We start from the raw sequence: 17,665 nt of genomic DNA, 5'->3' as shown, positions 1-17,665 counted from the left end.
GCTGTAATTAATACATATTACAAATAACCAGCAGTGGTGACGCTCAAGGCCCTGGAGCATATTAGGTTGACGTGACAACACATAAAGGCTTAAATCTTATTGGAAGGAAAAAAAAAAAGCAATGAAAATTTTGGGGTAAATGAATCCAATTTAAAGGGGACAAATATGAGAATAAATTTTGTAAATGTAGGTCAGCGCTTCTGATAAGTGTTTTCGCCCTGACATCTCTCGTCAGGGGTGGTGCGACATTGTGCTCAAGCGGTGATTACATGTCTATTTGCATGATGAAGCAGGCCGGGCAATGTTCAAAATGTTGCAATTTCTACAATTGCATCTCAAAGTCAAACAGCATGACTCAAGCCATTTTTTTTTATCAATACATGAACGAGGCGCTTCATTTTGTTGTATGAGGACCTTCCGGTCCTCCAACGTGTCGCACTGCAGAAACTTTTCAAACACATCAAAGCTTTTTCTATTAACCTTTTTTTTTTTAAACTTCAAAGTTGAGGGCCAGTTTTCAAACGGCACCCTCGGGGTCGCTGATGTTTTTTTTTTTGTTTTTGTTTTTTTTTAAACACCACTTCTCCGGTGCACGCAGGTGTCACTAAACGAGCGCGTCGCAATGCGTCGTTTAATAGACCAATGAACGCGTCGCGATTGGCTAATTGACACAGAAGCCAGCAAATTAGCTGCCGTCTCGGCCTTTGCGATTTTTCAGCCAATCGGCTCGCGCGTCCCCAAAAATAACACCTCCTCTTGTTCAGCACCCAAAGTCGAAGGAAAGCTGTGCTGCATTTGTGGGCCTTTCAATTGACGAGTTGTTACATTTCTCACTGTTGTATGATATTGGCCGCTTCTCAGTCCCCCTTCTTTTCCTTTTTTTTCTTGTGTAATTTTTAACCTGAATTTTATTACATTCGAGTGCTGAGAGCGGGGGGGGGGGGGGAACCGAAGTGGCGTCAAACATGCGTGCAAATCAACGCCATCCGAGCAGGGAACCGCTGAGAGAGGATTTAACGCCGCTCATCTGAGGCCAACCGAGAATTATTATTATTATTGTTAGTATTTCCCCCCCCCATCCACCCAAAACACCCCCCTCCTTCGTCCCTCCTCGGTCAAATAAGGAAACGTAGCGTTAGGCCGGAATTGAAGCGTCTAAAAGGGCTTTTCGTCGACGCGAATCCAGCCAAGATCGGACCCGGGGGCTCGCGGAACGACGGGGGTGAACGTAAGTAGCTCCCATGCTAACTCAAGCCCGTCTGTGTGTGTGTGTGCGTACGTGTGCTAAGGCGTTAGCTTCGGAGTTTGACATTGTCGCTGCCTCCGTAGGCCCTTCCGCACCGCGACGGGGACCGTTTTGAGTCCGCTCCGAGTTCAACTCGATTGTTTTTTTTTTTTTTTTTTTATGGCGTCGACGTGCCCGTGAGAGGGCGTAAACGCTCGCGTTCTAAGGTCGGGGCCTAGCTGAGCGTCAAAAGCCTTTTTAGCTACACCGTGAAGTTTTCAAAGTTACTGCAGCCCCCCCCCCAGTCCTGTCGCCGTCATAAACTGCCGCCGTTCCTCCATGTGAAAGCTCATTTTTCTGTCCCGGAGTGCTTTTGACGTGAGCGGGCCAAGTCTACGTTGTGGCAATAAAGCCCATTTTTCGCCCGAAGGCTGCTGCAAATGACAGTTGTTTTTTCATTTTTTTTTTTTTTTTTGGGGTGGGGGCGGTCGTTGTCAGTTGTTACGTAGTTAGCTTAGCCGCCAGGTTGTAACCGTGCTGAGATTACAGTAGGAGACACACACGCAATGTAAAAATACACAGTGGTGCCTTGAGATGCGGATATAAATCGGTGCGTGAGCGCGTGCTCAAGTCAAAACACGAGCAGGTTTGGGGCCCGATCAGTGAGTTAAAAAAAAAAAAAAACGATAACAGATCACAAGATGGAGCAACGTCTGTTTAAATGACCTGTTCACTTACTGTATCTGTGTACTTAATTGCACAAATATATATATATATATATTGACAATAATGTATAGTTATCAAGTTATGTCAGTGAGGCAGCGTGACAGACCTGACGAATAATCGGTCTTCTATTAGATGGGAGTAATACACAAATTAATGCATGTACTCTTTGTGACATTTTTGTTTGTTGGTCTCCCACGAGATGTTTAATTGCAAAAATATGTCCCTTGGCTCCATAAATGTTGGAAATCACTGCTCTATCGGGTCATGTATTCTAATCAAAATCACAGAAACACTGGGTGCTAATTTACTATTATTAAATGACTTTATTGTAAGTAAATTACCCATTCCAAAGCTTTATAACATGATTCGGCAGAACGGCAGCATGTTTACACACGTCCATTAGCCTTACTGCTTGCTTGCTAGGCTACATTCTGTTTTGTTGCTTGCTTGGGAGTCATATTGTATTAAAAGTATGTCAACTAAACCTTGAATTACTGCAATTTCTGGACTTTAAGCCGCACCTGATTACAAGCCTCACCCAGTACATTTTTAAAGGAAACAACATTTTGTAGATACGTAAGCCCCACGTGCCCACATTGAAACACGAGATATTTACAAAGGAAGACTGTACACAGAGAGACTTAGCAAATTTTTAATAATATACCTTGGCTTTTCTTTGTAAACAGGGCCTGTGACGCGGCAGTAACACAGCGGCAATACGGTCGTAACACAGCACTAACAGGGCTGGGTAAAGAAACATGCCGGTAAAAGTCACCGCGACGCGGCAGCAACAGTGTTCAGGCTACCTGCTGTTACTCCCTCTGAAAGCTTTTTTTTTTTTTTTTTTTTTTTTCCCGACTTTTTACACTGCTCCAGTTCTCCCTGCTGCCGTTTCCAGCGTCTCACCATCGATTCATTTATGGCAAGTTTACATGCAGGAGTTCCGTTTCCTTCTTTATCGGCCAGCTCGATTGCTTTTAACTTGAAAGCTGCATTTCTTCTTGTTCTGTTCATGCTAATTTTATTCATGCACAAAGCTACATTAAGTTACATTAATCTTGCATCTTCCTCGACACATATATTCCACCTGTCTCACTCTTATCCTTTTACGATTGAGCGCCCCTGGCGGCCGCTAGAAAAAAAATCCATAAATTAGCCGCATCATTGCTTAAGCCGCAGGGTTGTACAAAGCGTGTGCCAAAAGTTGCGGCTTGTCGTCCGGAAATTACAGTAAAAGTCCTCTCCTGACCACGAGTGACCACCAACATAATTTTTTTCCCCTCCATATTGTTCTTACAATACTGTATACATATTGGGATCCGGTGATATCAGAGTACAAGATTTGATTGCAGTAGTCTGATATCATGAATTCGTGAAAGAGCAAATTTGTCTTGTGGTCCGATCCGGGTTGAACGTGTTGACTGTCCCATTCCGCCGGAAATGTTATTTTTAAATACCTTTATTGGCCGTCACACGTTTGCAGCACTCCTGCGAACCTTATGAGGATAAGTGGCTCAGATAGATAATGGAAGGATGTCAAAGATGGGGAAAAAAAACTACTATAAATACTACTATATAAAAATGAAATAGTATTTAGATTCAGATGTACAGTGTATGACGGCGATGTGGAGTAAATGTCTTTTGCGGAGTCACATTATGGCATCGTTGATCTGATCGGCGAATTGTGACGTTAAAGTCGATCAGCGTTGAATGCTAATTATTGGCAGATAATGATCAGGTTGATATAACTAGTTTAAAGTATAGTTAAAACACTTGTATCTCAAGTCATCCTTCCCCATTGAAATGATTGGAAGCCTCCCACAAAATCTAATATTTTATTTTCACCCATCATGTTTGGGGCTGTTTCACGACGCAGCGACCACTCGAATTGGCAAACACTTGAGTCAAACTTTTATGGATATGAACCACAATGAATCCGATAACATAGTTTATTCTGACAAGAGCTGCACGTTTTCCCCACACTGCATTTGCTTCAAACAATACGAGATAGCATTATTAGCCTTTGTTTACGGCCAACGCCGTTTAGACCTACCGTGTATAGTTCAGGCTGAAATTCCGAGACGTTGACGTGTCAAAATTGCCGTGACGTCTCCTACGGCGTAATACTTAACTCGCACAAACGGAACATTATTATGTGAGAAGAGTCATGCGGGTAGTAAAATGTCTCAAAACTATTCAAGGGAAGTTCTGGATCGCCACTCGGAGTGGTCAAAGTTAAAAATCTTAATCAGCTGATAAGGTGCGATGGGTGCAGGATATGTATTTTAAAAATATGAAAGTATCTCCTTTTTACTGAATTTAAAAAAAAAAAAAGCTATTCCACTATGCTTAGCATAGCTTCTCCCAAAAAATATGACCATATTTGAACTGATGTTAGTATCTGTATGGGCGCATTGCTAATTTCCACACTGATGAGCGTGTTGGACCTTTCGCCACATCATCATGGAAGTTTATCAGCCTGCATTTTCCGGCGTTAACCCCGCAAGCAGCCTCGCCCGCCAGTCAGAATCTTCCATCATGCTGTCGTCGGCTGGAGGTATCGTAGCACAAAAATACACATATAGGCCTGTTTTTCTCCAAATAGTTCAATTTATGTTCAATGGAAGAAAAAAAAATCTTCAAGATGGTAAATTTGCAAGATAATGACTAGATAAGGATAATAATTCTTGACAGTGGTTAATAATGATGTTACACTAACTGTAAGAACCGATCTAGCACGATTGAATATCTAATTTTGTGTGCTAGCAAAGCATTCCAACTTCAAATGCCACGCGTCACATACTAACTCGTCGCCATATATTCCGTTTATATATTTAGCGTCACGTCGCACGCATCGCAAGCTCCCCCTTTTGTAGGGCGACTATATTTGGTCAAATCCACGAAATGCAATCCGTATCGTAGCGAGCCTCGTCCGCTTGAAATGGCGATAGCCGCAGAAGCTCAAAGATAACTTCAAAACGTGTGATTTTCGAGTATAATTTGAGCATAACAATTTCTTGCACATTAGACCGAGCAGAGACTGCAGCTGCAGACTCCAACTTCTTTTGCGTCACACGTCTTGCAACTCTCGACTCTCAATGATGATAAACTCGTCTTTGTAAATTCAATTAACTGATCAAATGTATTGATTGCGCAGCCGTACAACAGTGCTTAATCAAATTTTAAGATAGTGTCTGTGGATGCACATTTTAGGGCTCCTTGATATCACCGGGTGTTGGGGAGGAGGGGGGCATGGGTCACACTTTGCTCGCTGGCCGATAAATCCATAGTGCACAAAAAAAAATGCTGATTTAAAAAAAAAAAAAAAAAATGCATCATTGCAGCTGAGCAAGCAACAAGTCAGTCAGCAAAAGTGCTTTCAATCACCAAGAATTTCTCACGTTTGTGACACTAAAAGTCAGACAAAGTGAGATCCAAATACTTCAAGGCCCACGAGAAGAGGTTTTGGTATTCACCTGCGGAAAATGTCTGTAAATCTGTAAAGATTTGAAATGTGTTTGGTGTTAGGCGGATGATGCGTTTGTGCGTTTTGTCGTTCTCGACAGGCCTGGTGTTCCAGCGGCACATGTCGTGTTATGGGGATAATCCATTTAAAGCTATTGTACTATTTAAACCCGTTTGCGAGCTTGTTGGGTGACCGTCTCAAAATAGCGGACTGCGGTCCAGGTCGGGACTACAAATGATGATTTTGATGGTCGACTATTCACTGCAGTCACTGTGATTTGACGGGAGCGTATGCGCCATCGCGCTCGCAAATCTCCAAAGCCGAGCACGAAAAATCACGCGTGCAAAATTTGTTGCGAGTAGAAATACATAGATATTGAAAGACGTTGCTCATTTTGTGTAGTCTTGACCAATGTTCCCTCGAAGCTGCGCCACCGCGCAATTGCGCACTTGTCGGACACTCTCAGCGCACATGAAAACCGATCCAGCGCAGTGAACCACAGCCTGAGGACACGGTCTCTGCTGCTCAGCCTACATCTACTTCCTAGTTTACCTGACACTGCCCCCCCCCCCACCCCCTCCGCTCTTAAAGGGGTTCACTCATATTTACAAACAGAACGCGCAGCCGCAGCTTTATATCTGCGGGCATGACTGACCACACCCGTACATTTTTCAAATGTGAGTGAGTGGTCGCGGGTTATATTTGCAATTAAGGCGACTCATCGGATCATAACGTCGGAGTTGGGTCGCAACCCCCAATGTCCAAATTTGGTCACTTCCATTTTTTTTTTCCAAGTTGGGGAAATCGCTTGCTCTCTTTGACCAGGAAATGCAAATCCTTGGCAACGGGACCCCTCGGAGTTTTCATTGAAGCGCCTTGTTGTACGCTGAAGTGGATGGAGCAGAACGTTTTCTATGTCGTGGTAATTCCTAAACAAGAAAAAATGTTTTGAACCCAAACAAATAGTGACAGGGTGATAGGTTTAATCGCACTTTGCATTTTTAATTTAAAAAGCCTGTGCTATTGTTAAGCATTTGAACTTTTTCTGCGAACCTTTTGATGACGTTTGTGAGAAAAACATGTCATTTTCTTTATTGATAAGCCCGTCAGAAAACGGATTGATCAAAATCCTTTCGTTTAATGACTGAATATTACAAATCATGGTACTGTAATATAGTGAATGGGACTTCCTCTTCTTGCTCTTAGTCACGCTGCATCACTTCCAGGCGCTCTTAGGACGGCCTGGCATATTGTGGCACAACGTGGTATTACACTGAAGGCGCGCAACATCTGTATACAGTAAAACGGCATAAAAAAAAAAAAAGATGGCCTAAAAAGCCACAACCTTTAGAGTGTTTGCTCGGTCTCAAAATGTGGGTGGCAGACCTCCAAACAAATTAGCCGTCAGAAGTAGCGCCCAAAAGCTTGAGCGCTAACCGCAACTCCTCTCTGGAGCAACGCAGTCCGCAAGCGTTATGTAATCTTCCCCAAACCCGACCTTTCACTTCCCTCTCCGTAGCCGCCACTTATTGGCAGACGAGCTTCCGGGGGCGGGGCTTTCGGGGGTTGAGCGGCGGTCACAATACGGATGATGGGATGTTTTTGAAGGGTTAAGCGGCTCGCTTTGCGGTGTCCCCCCCGTCGTCAAGATGTGCCGTCGCAACGGCGCAGGTTTATTTTGACCGCGCGTCGTCGCCTTCGGGGCTTTAAAGGCAGGATGATGCAATGGCCCTTCCTCCTCGTGTGTGTGTCGCTGAATGAAGTCGAGGCTGGATGTTTGCGCTGCGGGTTGGGTGGTTGCTAGGCGACGGCAGCGTGTTTGTTTTATTTTTAGCCGGAATCACTGCCGGAGCGAACATACCGCAATTCTGCACTAGCATTCTTCCCGACGTCGCACGGACGCCGAGAGGCGGAGGGGGATTCGTTTTCCACAATGGCGGCACGGCCAACCGTCCCACCCTGGCCGTGAAACCTAAAGCGGCGCCGGTGTATTAATAGACTTTCTCTCTCTCTCTCTCTCTCTCTCAAAGAACAGTTGTAGTTGCTCTTTTCGTGTGGCGGCTGCCTTTTTGGGGGCACATGCGTTGAAATCAATATGTCAGATCAATTTTCTCATGCTGCAGAAAAATGTGGAGAGCGGGCACCATATTTCAAAATGTCATGCAGTGAAATTACAAGGAAGCCCCAATATGAAGTGGAAATATGTTATAGTACATCATCATCAGGTTTTTTTTTTTCTTCAAGAATGTTTTTCCTCTTGGGATTTTTTTATTCTAGACAAGTTCATCTTTGTATTTTTTTAAATTACATTCCTCGATTAGCTTTTTTTCCCCATCTGTGTAGCAAATTAATCTGCCTCAACTTCCACAGAAATCAAGTTTTTACAGATACGAAAAAAGGGCCTGCTTTAGGCAAAACACACGTAAATACAACCCTTAATGCATTTGCATTTTAACACAATCAAATAAAACTGTATCATTTGGCTTTAGGTAAATTTTGATGGAGAGGAGAAGCGGCAGTTAAACAGGCCAAAATTCATATTTCAAGGTGGGAGGCAGGGGCAAGAGACTGGTTGCATAAACCCAGTGCGGTTTAACCAAATCGGAGGTTGTAGCAATAAGTTTTAAATCTGTATTTAGACATTTTTTAATTTCTGTGGATTGGTCATCCCACAGTAACGGAGTCAGAATACAAAATTCCGTCGAAACTGCCGACTTCTCTCGAGCTCTCGGAGCCACCAAAAGACCACCGCCGAAATCCGACATCGACCTGCAACGAGCTCGCGATCCGATGACGTATTCCCACCCTGAAGTTTTCCCAACTCATTCGTTAGAGCGCTGACCCACTTGCTGATGCTCCGGCGTGACGCTGGCTTTCCTGGCCAACTTGGCTAATAGCATTAGCCGCCCCGCGTGTACTGGAAGAGGCTTTTACAGACAGCGAGTAATCCCCCCCTCCCCCCTTCCGCTTCCTTAGCGATCATTATCTTTATTGTCAGGAACTCCATCACTTGAGAAGGGTTAAAGTCCCGCCATAGTGCTGACGTGCACCCAAAATAAACCCAAAACAAAACGAGCGGATGATTTACGGACGCTGGGGTAATGTTTCTGTGACTTTTTGCGTGTGTGTCTTTCAAAGGCGGGGGGGCCTGGTGAGTGACACGGGCGTTCATTCAATAAAGCGATGTAAAGTGCACTGGCGCGTATGTCTATCTTGGACCGCTACTACCTAGCGGTAGCGGGCCATATTGAATTAGCTGACATCGATTTGTTCACTTACCGGTATTTGCGATTGCAGACATGTTATTCTTGGAAGGAGGCACTTTGTGATCTTTGCAAATTTTCTTGAATGCACTCTTTCCACCATTGCACCAACTCATTTCTTCACAGAGTGGAGTGTGAGTCTGTATGTAATAATATGCGTCAGTGACTACCATTATCAATTTTTTGGTGTTGTAACGACAAAGTGACCTGTGACGTAAATGAATCTCGAACACCCCCCCCCGTGTCTGTTTTCGATGTAACGTCTTTGTGACTTCTCTCCTTGGTCGGTCTTCAGCTGTAGGCAGCGATGGGTGCTTTCCTGGACAAGCCGAAGACCGAGAAGCACAGCGCCCACGGCGACGGCAACGGTCTCCGCTACGGCCTGAGTTCCATGCAGGGCTGGCGGGTCGAGATGGAGGACGCCCACACGGCCGTGGTCGGCCTCCCCCACGGACTCACCGACTGGTCCTTCTTCGCGGTTTACGACGGCCACGCCGGCTCGCGGGTGGCCAACTACTGCTCGGGCCATTTGCTGGAGCACATCTTGTCCGGCGGCGCCGAGTTCGGGTCCGGTCCCGGCTCCGTGGAGGGCGTGAAGGACGGCATCCGCGCCGGCTTCCTGAAAATCGACGAATACATGCGCAGCTTCTCCGACCTGCGGCAGGGTCTGGACCGCAGCGGGTCCACGGCGGTGTGCGTGCTGCTGAGCCCCAGCCACCTCTACTTCATTAACTGCGGAGACTCACGGGCCGTGCTGAGCCGAGACAGCAAGGTGGGCTTCTCCACGCAGGACCACAAGCCCTGCAACCCCCGCGAGAAGGAGCGCATCCAGAAGGCCGGCGGCTCGGTCATGATCCAGAGGGTCAACGGCTCTCTGGCCGTGTCCCGGGCCCTGGGGGACTACGACTACAAGTGCGTGGACGGCAAGGGCCCCACGGAGCAGCTGGTCAGCCCCGAGCCCGAGGTGTGCGTGCTGGAGCGGGCCGCCGAAGGGGACGAGTTTGTGGTGCTGGCCTGCGACGGCATCTGGGACGTCATGTCCAACGAGGAGCTGTGCGAGTTTGTGCGCTCGCGACTTCTGGTGTGCGAGGACCTGGAGAAGGTGTGCAACGCGGTGGTGGACACCTGCTTGCACAAGGTAAGCTGAAAAAAGGCTTCATCCGTGAGCCGTCTCCGAGCATTTAGGGCAGTTTCACAATAGACTTATTAAACCTTTGGAAAAGGTCTTCCTTTACCACCAAACACAAATGTCATGAAGCAAAAAATAGTACCTTGACTGAAGATCTTAATTCATTGTGACCAAGCTTGTAACAGTAATAATGTCCTTGTTTTAGTGTTTGTTTGTTTTTTTTTTCCAGCAGTAAAAACGTCCTACTTTTGTTGTATTGAATTGGAAAAATTGAGTTTTTAACGTGGCAGCACGGTGGGCTCAGCTGGGAAAGCGTTGGCCTCACAGTTCTGAGGTCCCCGGTTCAATCCCGGACCCGCCTGTGTGGAGTTTTTCATGATGTCCGCGTGCCTGAGTGGGTTTTTCTCCGGACACTCCGGTTCCCCCCCCCACATCCCAAAAACATGCAACATTAATTGGACACTCTAAATTTCCCCGTTCCACTTGATGGCAGGACGCGCAATTAACCTGTGTTAATACAACAGGATATTCACTTTGCGTTCAAATGAACACGCCCAGATTTCACACCCGAGCTTGGCACGATTTCAGCATATTCAGCTTCAGATGGGAAAAAAAGACGGGGAAAACATTTACCATTTTCTGCAAATAAGTTATCTTAATAACGGTTCATTTAGAATTTATGTTGTCAGCTGATGATAGCATTGAAAGGTTTTGCTTATAAACGTAGGAAAAGCTCACTTTGGAATGGTTTCTTTTTCTCCATTTTGTGACTTGATTTCCAATGTAATTATTAGTCAAATCAGGTTGGCAAGCACAGGACGAGGCTGCACTTGCCATCCTGTTTGTCTTCTACATCCCGACTGTCAGTTGTCTTGTCACGTTGCAGGGGAGCAGGGACAACATGAGCGTGGTCTTAGTGTGTCTACCCGGCGCTCCCAAAATCTCCGAGGAGGCTGTAAAGAAAGAGGAAGAGTTAGACAAATATCTGGAGGCCCGCATCGAGGGTCAGCACACCACCGCATCCGCGCACGCTGTCTTAAAGCTCGCTCCAACACGTCCAACCGGCGTTTTCTTTCCTCTTCTGCGCTTTGTAGAGCTCCTCGCCAACTGCGGCGAGGCCGGAACGCCCGACCTGGTGTCTGTGCTGAGGAGCATCGCCACAGAGAACATCCCAAACCTTCCACCGGGTGGAGGCCTGGCTAGCAAGTAAGTACCGTAATGCCCGCCCTACAGAGCGCACCTGGTTATAAGCCTCACCCGGTACATTTGTAAAGGAAATACCATTTGGTACATACATAGGCCGCAGCTGTGTAAAAGCCCCAAGTGCCCACATTGAAACAGACATTTAAACACGAGATATTTACAAAGAAAGACGGTACACAGAGTTTGGGGCCGAACTGCTAAAAGTCACTTCCTCGGCACATGCATTCATTCATCTGAGATGTCGCGCTGTGGCGACCCCTAACAGGGACAAGCCGAAAGACCCCCACTCTTATGTTTTCCGCTCGAGTGCACCCTTGTGGCCGTTAGAAAAAAAGCACAAATTAGCCGCATCGCTGCATTAACCACCGTGTTGAAAGCGTGTGAAAAAAGTCGCGGCTTATAGGACGGAACACAATTTTAGCAGTCGAGTCAAGTTTGTATACCGGGACGAAAGGTCGTCCTGGATTTTTCAGGAAAATAAGATTTTGAGAGACACTACTGAAGAACCCCCCATAATAATAACCACAAGTAGAGGTGCAAGAATTAATCAAAACTAATTGTTTATCAAATTAATCTACAACCATTTCGATCATCCATCCTCTGAATTTCTCTCAACCATCGAAAACAGACGAAGATCAATAATAATTGGGAAAAAAAAAAAAAACGTTTCCCGACATTTGCTTTTACTTTGAAAAAAAAAAACTGGTCAACATCTTTGCAAATTTTTATGACAGATGTTAGCAGTCACGCGAATAGCTGAATTTTAATTTATGTTGGTGCATTTTCTGCACTGTGAATCTGAAGTAATTCCCTGTTTGAAATGAATGGATGATTAAAACAATGGCTAGTTTCAGACCTCATCCCAAATAGTGTAAAATTGTGTTGCTACAAAGTGCTAACGGACCTTCGCGATCTCAATTTCTGTGCGTTGTTGCTAAGTGAGTCGTCCTGTTATTTTTAATTTTTTTTTTGCAGACGCAGCGTCATTGAAGCAGTGTACAACAAGCTGAACCCTCACAAAGAAGAAGAAGGGGTGAGTCTGAGATTTGTGTCATCTTTATTCTTCACCCCAATCCCGCCTCCCCCCTCCAACTCTGTCCTCTCCCCCCACGTACACATGCACCCCAGCCAGTGTCGCGTCCTTGTGATTCTGTTGGACTTTGTCCGCGTCAGATGGCCTTTTACGAGCACAATGCTGAAAGCATCCACTTCACGCAGCGTGCGTGTGAGATTGACTTCACCTCGACGGGGTGTGACGAACGCACAAAAACATTTGGCAGAGATGCACTCATGTCAGTTCTACTACAAACGTTAGTGTGTGTGTGCGTGAGTACGTACTGTACTTGCGGTTCAGTCAGCATGTGTGTGTCCACTTCTCGTTGCAAATATGGCGAAGGGTGGAGGTCGGCAGACTCGAGGGAGCGCGGGCGTGACGGCGCGCCAGTCGTATTTGTCACGCGGGTTTTGCGCGAATGTGTGTGTGGCGGTGGTTGCGTGACCCCAGCAGAGTCTGACCCCTGGCGTGTCACCTCAGGCTTGTGCGGGGGGAGAGGAGGAGAGTGAGGAGGGAGAAGGCGGCGGCGGCCCGTCGGCTCACCTGCTGGAGGCGCTGCGCCAGTTCCGCCTGCACCACCGGGACCAGTACCGCACCGTCCTGGAGGACACCCTGGCCGCCTACCGGCTACGTCCCGAGGGAGCGGGCCAACGCGCGAGGAGCGACGACGACGGCGGCCGGGAGCGAACCGCCTCCCCTCCCTCTCCCCCCTCGCCCCCGCCCTCACCCGCCACCGAGTCCGACACCGGCCAGGATGCGCTCGCTCCCGAGTCCGATCCCGCCTTTTGACTCTTGACCGCTCCTCATCCTCTTCCTCCTCTTTTCCTCCGGTCACAAGCACTCCTTTTTTCGTTACTCTCAGTCAGTAGTTTGAAAACGCGTCCGTCTGCCTCTTGAGTTGGCACCGCGCGCCCATCACAGCTTCCAGGTCTGTGCTTTGACTACCCCCCCCCCCTCCACACCCCACTCGCCCGCTTGTCACCCAACCAGGCGGCTGTTTTTACACCCGACAGGCTAAAGCTAACGCTCATTTATAGACCTTTTCGCCACGGCGTCGCACAAGCTTCCAGGTCGGCGCGATCGGAAAACAGATTTTTCCGTGTTCTCCGACCACTGAGAAAATAGCTCGATGGTGTGGATGACGATTTTTTTGTCGGCATCTTTTCTACCGCTGTAGTTTTATTTAACCGTTTCAACATCAAAATGGAAATCAGTTGGAGGGGAGAGATGAAACACTGGCAGCTGTAAGTTACATAGTAACGGGTATAAGAAATAAGTGTGGTGGAAATTCAAATAATTGAAGGACTGATTGGTTAATAAGGACATGGATGTGCTTTAAAAAAAATTATAATGGTGATAAAATGCCATCAAGGTTTGCTTTGCGCTGGCTGCTTTGCTCCCAGCCCGTCTTGGCGATCGTCTCTACTCATGTATTTAAAACATTTATTGGATTTATCCTCCGCATCCACAGTTACCACTCGATTCATTTATTTTATTTTTCAAGGAGAGGGGGAAAAAAACGTTTGGGATGTATTTAACGTTTTTGTCATCGTTTGGGTTCAGGTTGGGAGTCGTCGTCCGCTTTTGCGCCGCCCAAACTCCGTGAAAAAGGTCTGCAAGCAAGAGCGGCCGCTTGTGCAAATAGAACCTCGGCTTTCACAGTGCGGGACTTTGCTGACAGCCCCCGCCCCCCACCCCCTCCCGCACCAAACTCACAATGGAGGAGAGAGTTAAAAAAAAAAAAAAAAAAAAAAGCCATTCTGAACACACTCCAACATCTCGAGTGTGTGTTGGTTTGCAAAGTTGTACCGTGTGTGTGTGCGTGTTGCTGAGCAGGAAACCAATCATTGCTGCTAAGATGATTCTTTTGTCAAAAACTGTTTTTCATAAGTTTTAAACTGCGTGCGTGTGGGTGGGAGGGTCGGGGCTCGTGCACCCCCCCTCGCCTTCGTGTAAAGATGAGCGCCACCTTGAGGCTTCACTGTTAAAAAAACTCCATATGCGCAAAAGTTAGTGAGCATTTTTTGGTTTGTTTGTTTCAGGTTAACTGCTGGCTTTAAGTGAGGCACACACTCATCAAGTCACGCGTGTATGCAAGGCACTTAGTGTGTGTGCGCGCGTATGTGTGTGTGTGTGTGTGTGCGCGTGTGTGTGGTTACATGGGGCCAAATCAGTCTCACAAGATAAACTAATAAAAAATGATTTCAGATACAGCACGGACTTGTGTAAGTGATTGTGAGCCCCTCTAACTGTTGCCCACCAGTTATCATCTTCAACATCATCATCATCATCCGAATGCGTTCATCTGCCGCATGACGGCGCAAGATCGGTGTGAATTTGATTCTGACTCTTGACATTTTTGGGCGCGGAGTTGAAGACCCGACGGTGTCGTCTCCAGCACTTGTGTCGAAAGCGAATTACGTCACGCCAACCGTCTGTTAACGTTCCGTAAGATTTGAGTTGCTGGTGCAACGGTACGTCCGGCACTTTAAACCCCTTCTCCGAAGGTTCCCGGACCGCTTAAATACGACTTGAACTGCTTCTTTAGCTGGTTTCCGCGTAAATAAAGGCGGATATTGTTTTTATCGTCTGGCCTGTTGCGCCGGAGGCAATTGTGCGACAAAGAACGGAAAAGTGGTTGTAACCGTGTCGTAGATAATAGTCGTGACAAGCACTTATGAGAATGAGAGATATGATTTGATAACTTGAATGCGAGGGAATTGAATGCCGTTCTGCTTATTTGGGCTTTGGCGAGGTCACTCATGCACGGTCTGGGCGCTCCCGGTGCTGAAAAGTCTCCTTGAGGTGATTGTGCATGCGCGTATAGTAAACATCCCCATCCGTGCCTCACCACGTGCCATTCGACAACTCGTCGCCGAGCGTTCACGTTCGCTACGGACGTCTCACAAAGACGAACGCAGCCAGCGTTCATATATGTGTTCATCTTTTTATCGACTGGAGTTTTAAGTTTAGGTTACAACGTATGTTAGCTCCTTCTATGTAGAAGAAGGGGAACTATGAGACCGGGTGATTTCCCGGTACGCGTCTGCTGCGTACCCAGAGTTCCCCTGTTCATCACGCATGCGCATTTATCACAGGGAGACTTTTCAGCACGGGGGAGCGCTCAGACCGGCACACCGGGTAGTTCGCATCGGCCTTGTGCGAATGGCACACCCCCACCTCTGACATTTCCAATGAATACGCACGCTGCCGTCAACCGGCATTGCTTGTGGGACAACGTGGCGGCAGGGGCGTGTCAAGACAATGCGGCTATCTGATTGGCTGTTATTGTACGAGCGATTGACAGGTCGGAAAGGTCCATTGGTTCTAGCCCTGGGGTCAAAGGGTAAGAGAGGGGATAAATGTCATGGCTCTTGCGCGGGGCATGGGCAAAATTTGTAATGTAATATTCGTATCAAAGGCCCTGCAATTGACTGTTGTTAAAAGCGAAAAAGTTTCTTTCTGCTTGATGACGTTCTGAGGAAAGGTAGCCCCGCCCACTCCGGTTTTTAACTCTCAACAGGTGTCCTCGCGACGCCGGGCGAGGTGAGTCGGCGCCGGCCGGGCGTGCGACACCCCGTTATCCGGACTCTGTGGCGTTTCACTTTCAACTGTTGAACGTTTCGAGCCACCCCTCGAAACTAACGTCTCTTCCTCCCCCCCCCCCCCCCCCCCCATCTCTTCTGCCCACCCCAGTGCGCCAGCGAGCTGGAAGACCCCTGGTAGCCGCGGCGACCGCCCGCACCCCCTCCACCCGAGGAGCAGCAGGAGGAATTCTCTCCACGGCGCCGTCTTCTTTCTCCGCTTCAGGGGGGGACTTTTGGTGTGTGTCGGCGTGGATGTCGCGATGTGCGCGTGCGTGTTTGCGGCGGCGGGACGTCGACGTGACACACACACACACATGCAGACTGCCTCAAACTGGGAGGGAAATCGTCAAAAGTTTTAGGAACTGAAACGTTATGATGGTAGAAATTATTTTACCATTAAGGTTTTGTTTTTGGGTTCCCCCCCCCCCCTTTGAATGTCGACACCTGACTTCGCAATGACATGAGGACCGTGTATGATTTTTTTTTTTTTTTTTTTTTGTGCGCGCGCGCAAGTGTCAAGAAAGGCCGAGAAGATGTCGGATAAAGATTTTGTACGTAATTCTTTTTCTGGACTTTTTTTTTTTTGGGGGGGGGGTTACCGTACGTTGGCCCTCCGACGCCTCACACACGACCACGCCCCCCCCTCCCCCCACCCGTGCACGTGTACTGTACGTGTTGTGCCACCCTCGCAGGCCGCACCGCATGAGGACTCCACATGTTCGAGGACATGTCACTGATTGGTTGACACTGACTGCTCCCCCCCCCCCCAGGAGCTTCTGGACTAGGACAGACCTCGTGGATGTGGGTAAGAGTTGAAAGGTCGTTTTTCGAGCGTAGCATCACTGGTTGGACTTTATGATTGTTGGTGAAGGGGGTGTGTGACCCTGCGCCTCCCCCTACTAGCACACCTGGAAGCGCACACACGGCGGTATGTTATCCCCCCCCCAATTAATTTTTTTTTAAAATTGTTGTCCATATGGTTCTTTAGCTGCTCGCTTTGTAGGCTGAGCGAAGTGGTCGTTTCAAAGAATAATCCAGTCCGTTTCTGGTTCTCATGTTTGTATTGCTGTTGTTTGTTTGCACTCGACATTTGATTACAGAAAAAAAAAAAGCGTCTATATATGAAAAAAAAAACGAAAGGGGAGAGGAAGAAACCTGCCCCCCCACCGCCGCCGCCGCCGCGGGCAAGTCGTGGACGTTCTTTTGTGCCGCGGAAGGAATTGCGAGTGGGTGTTTTCTAAATAAAAGCAAAAAAAAAGAGGTCAGTGTTTTGAGTTTCACCTTGAGAGATGTTGTTTTGATTGCACTTTTGTTGTTAGAATTTGTGGAAACAAGAAATCATTTTACATTTTGGGAAAAATTGCCCAAAGAATATTTTTGCCCCACTTTGGATTCACGATAAACCGTCCCCCCTTCACGACAAATCTCAGGACTCTTCTAACCCGATCGGGAGCGGCGCCGCCCTGTTTTAGTTCACAAATCGGGAGGTAGCGTGCCGACTAAAGGGCGGGTGGTCAAATATGAATGCTTCGCTCCCATCCTGACACAAAATATGAAAATATGAGCCCCCTGCCTAATCTGTGACACTGTCATTTAATCATAATCACATTGCGTCTTTAGGGTTTTCTCAATCCTCGGTGGGATTATGAGATTTGGCAAAATGTGAATGAGCAATCTAAATATACTGTTAGTCATAATGCAATGGCACTTTTTTTTTTCGGGGGGGGGGGGGGGTTACATTCAATTTGGATGATTGTTTGGCACGCGTGCGGGCGCAATCCACTTAAAGCCCGATGATGGAACAACAACGTTGACCTGTTACAGGATAGCATATGTGCATCCCGGTCCGGGTCATTCGTCTCCTTTTCATTTCTTTGGCATAAGAAAACCATCCATTTTCTTTGCCGCTTATCCTCACGATGTGCCGCTGAAGCCTATCCCAGCTGTCAACAGGCAGGAGGCGGGGTACACCCCGAACTGGTCGCGAGCCAATCGCAGGGCACATCGAGACG

General features: G+C 47.5%; 1 protein-coding gene across 2 annotated transcripts; it reads left to right on the top strand.

Moving 5' to 3' along the window:
- The first annotated feature begins 740 nt into the window (after nt 1-740).
- Nucleotides 741-16,903, top strand: ppm1bb (protein phosphatase, Mg2+/Mn2+ dependent, 1Bb). Of its 2 annotated transcripts, none has more exons than XM_061810601.1 (6): nt 741-1,228; nt 8,976-9,818; nt 10,696-10,813; nt 10,904-11,015; nt 11,988-12,045; nt 12,547-15,753. In XM_061810601.1, the coding sequence occupies exons 2-6, from the start codon at nt 8,988-8,990 to the stop codon at nt 12,853-12,855; spliced, it is 1,428 nt and encodes a 475-aa protein (XP_061666585.1). In that variant the 5' UTR covers nt 741-1,228; nt 8,976-8,987; the 3' UTR covers nt 12,856-15,753. The 2 variants fall into 2 exon arrangements, with proteins under 2 accessions (XP_061666585.1, XP_061666586.1); XM_061810602.1 differs by lacking the exon at nt 12,547-15,753 and adding an exon at nt 15,763-16,903 and having other exon boundaries at nt 743-1,228.
- Nucleotides 16,904-17,665: the final 762 nt, after the last annotated feature.

This window comes from Syngnathoides biaculeatus, chromosome 22 (assembly GCF_019802595.1).
Source record: "Syngnathoides biaculeatus isolate LvHL_M chromosome 22, ASM1980259v1, whole genome shotgun sequence".
Lineage (NCBI taxonomy): Eukaryota > Metazoa > Chordata > Actinopteri > Syngnathiformes > Syngnathidae > Syngnathoides > Syngnathoides biaculeatus.
The sequence above is the reverse complement of the archived record's forward strand: the minus strand, read 5'-3'. Positions and strand labels throughout refer to the sequence as shown.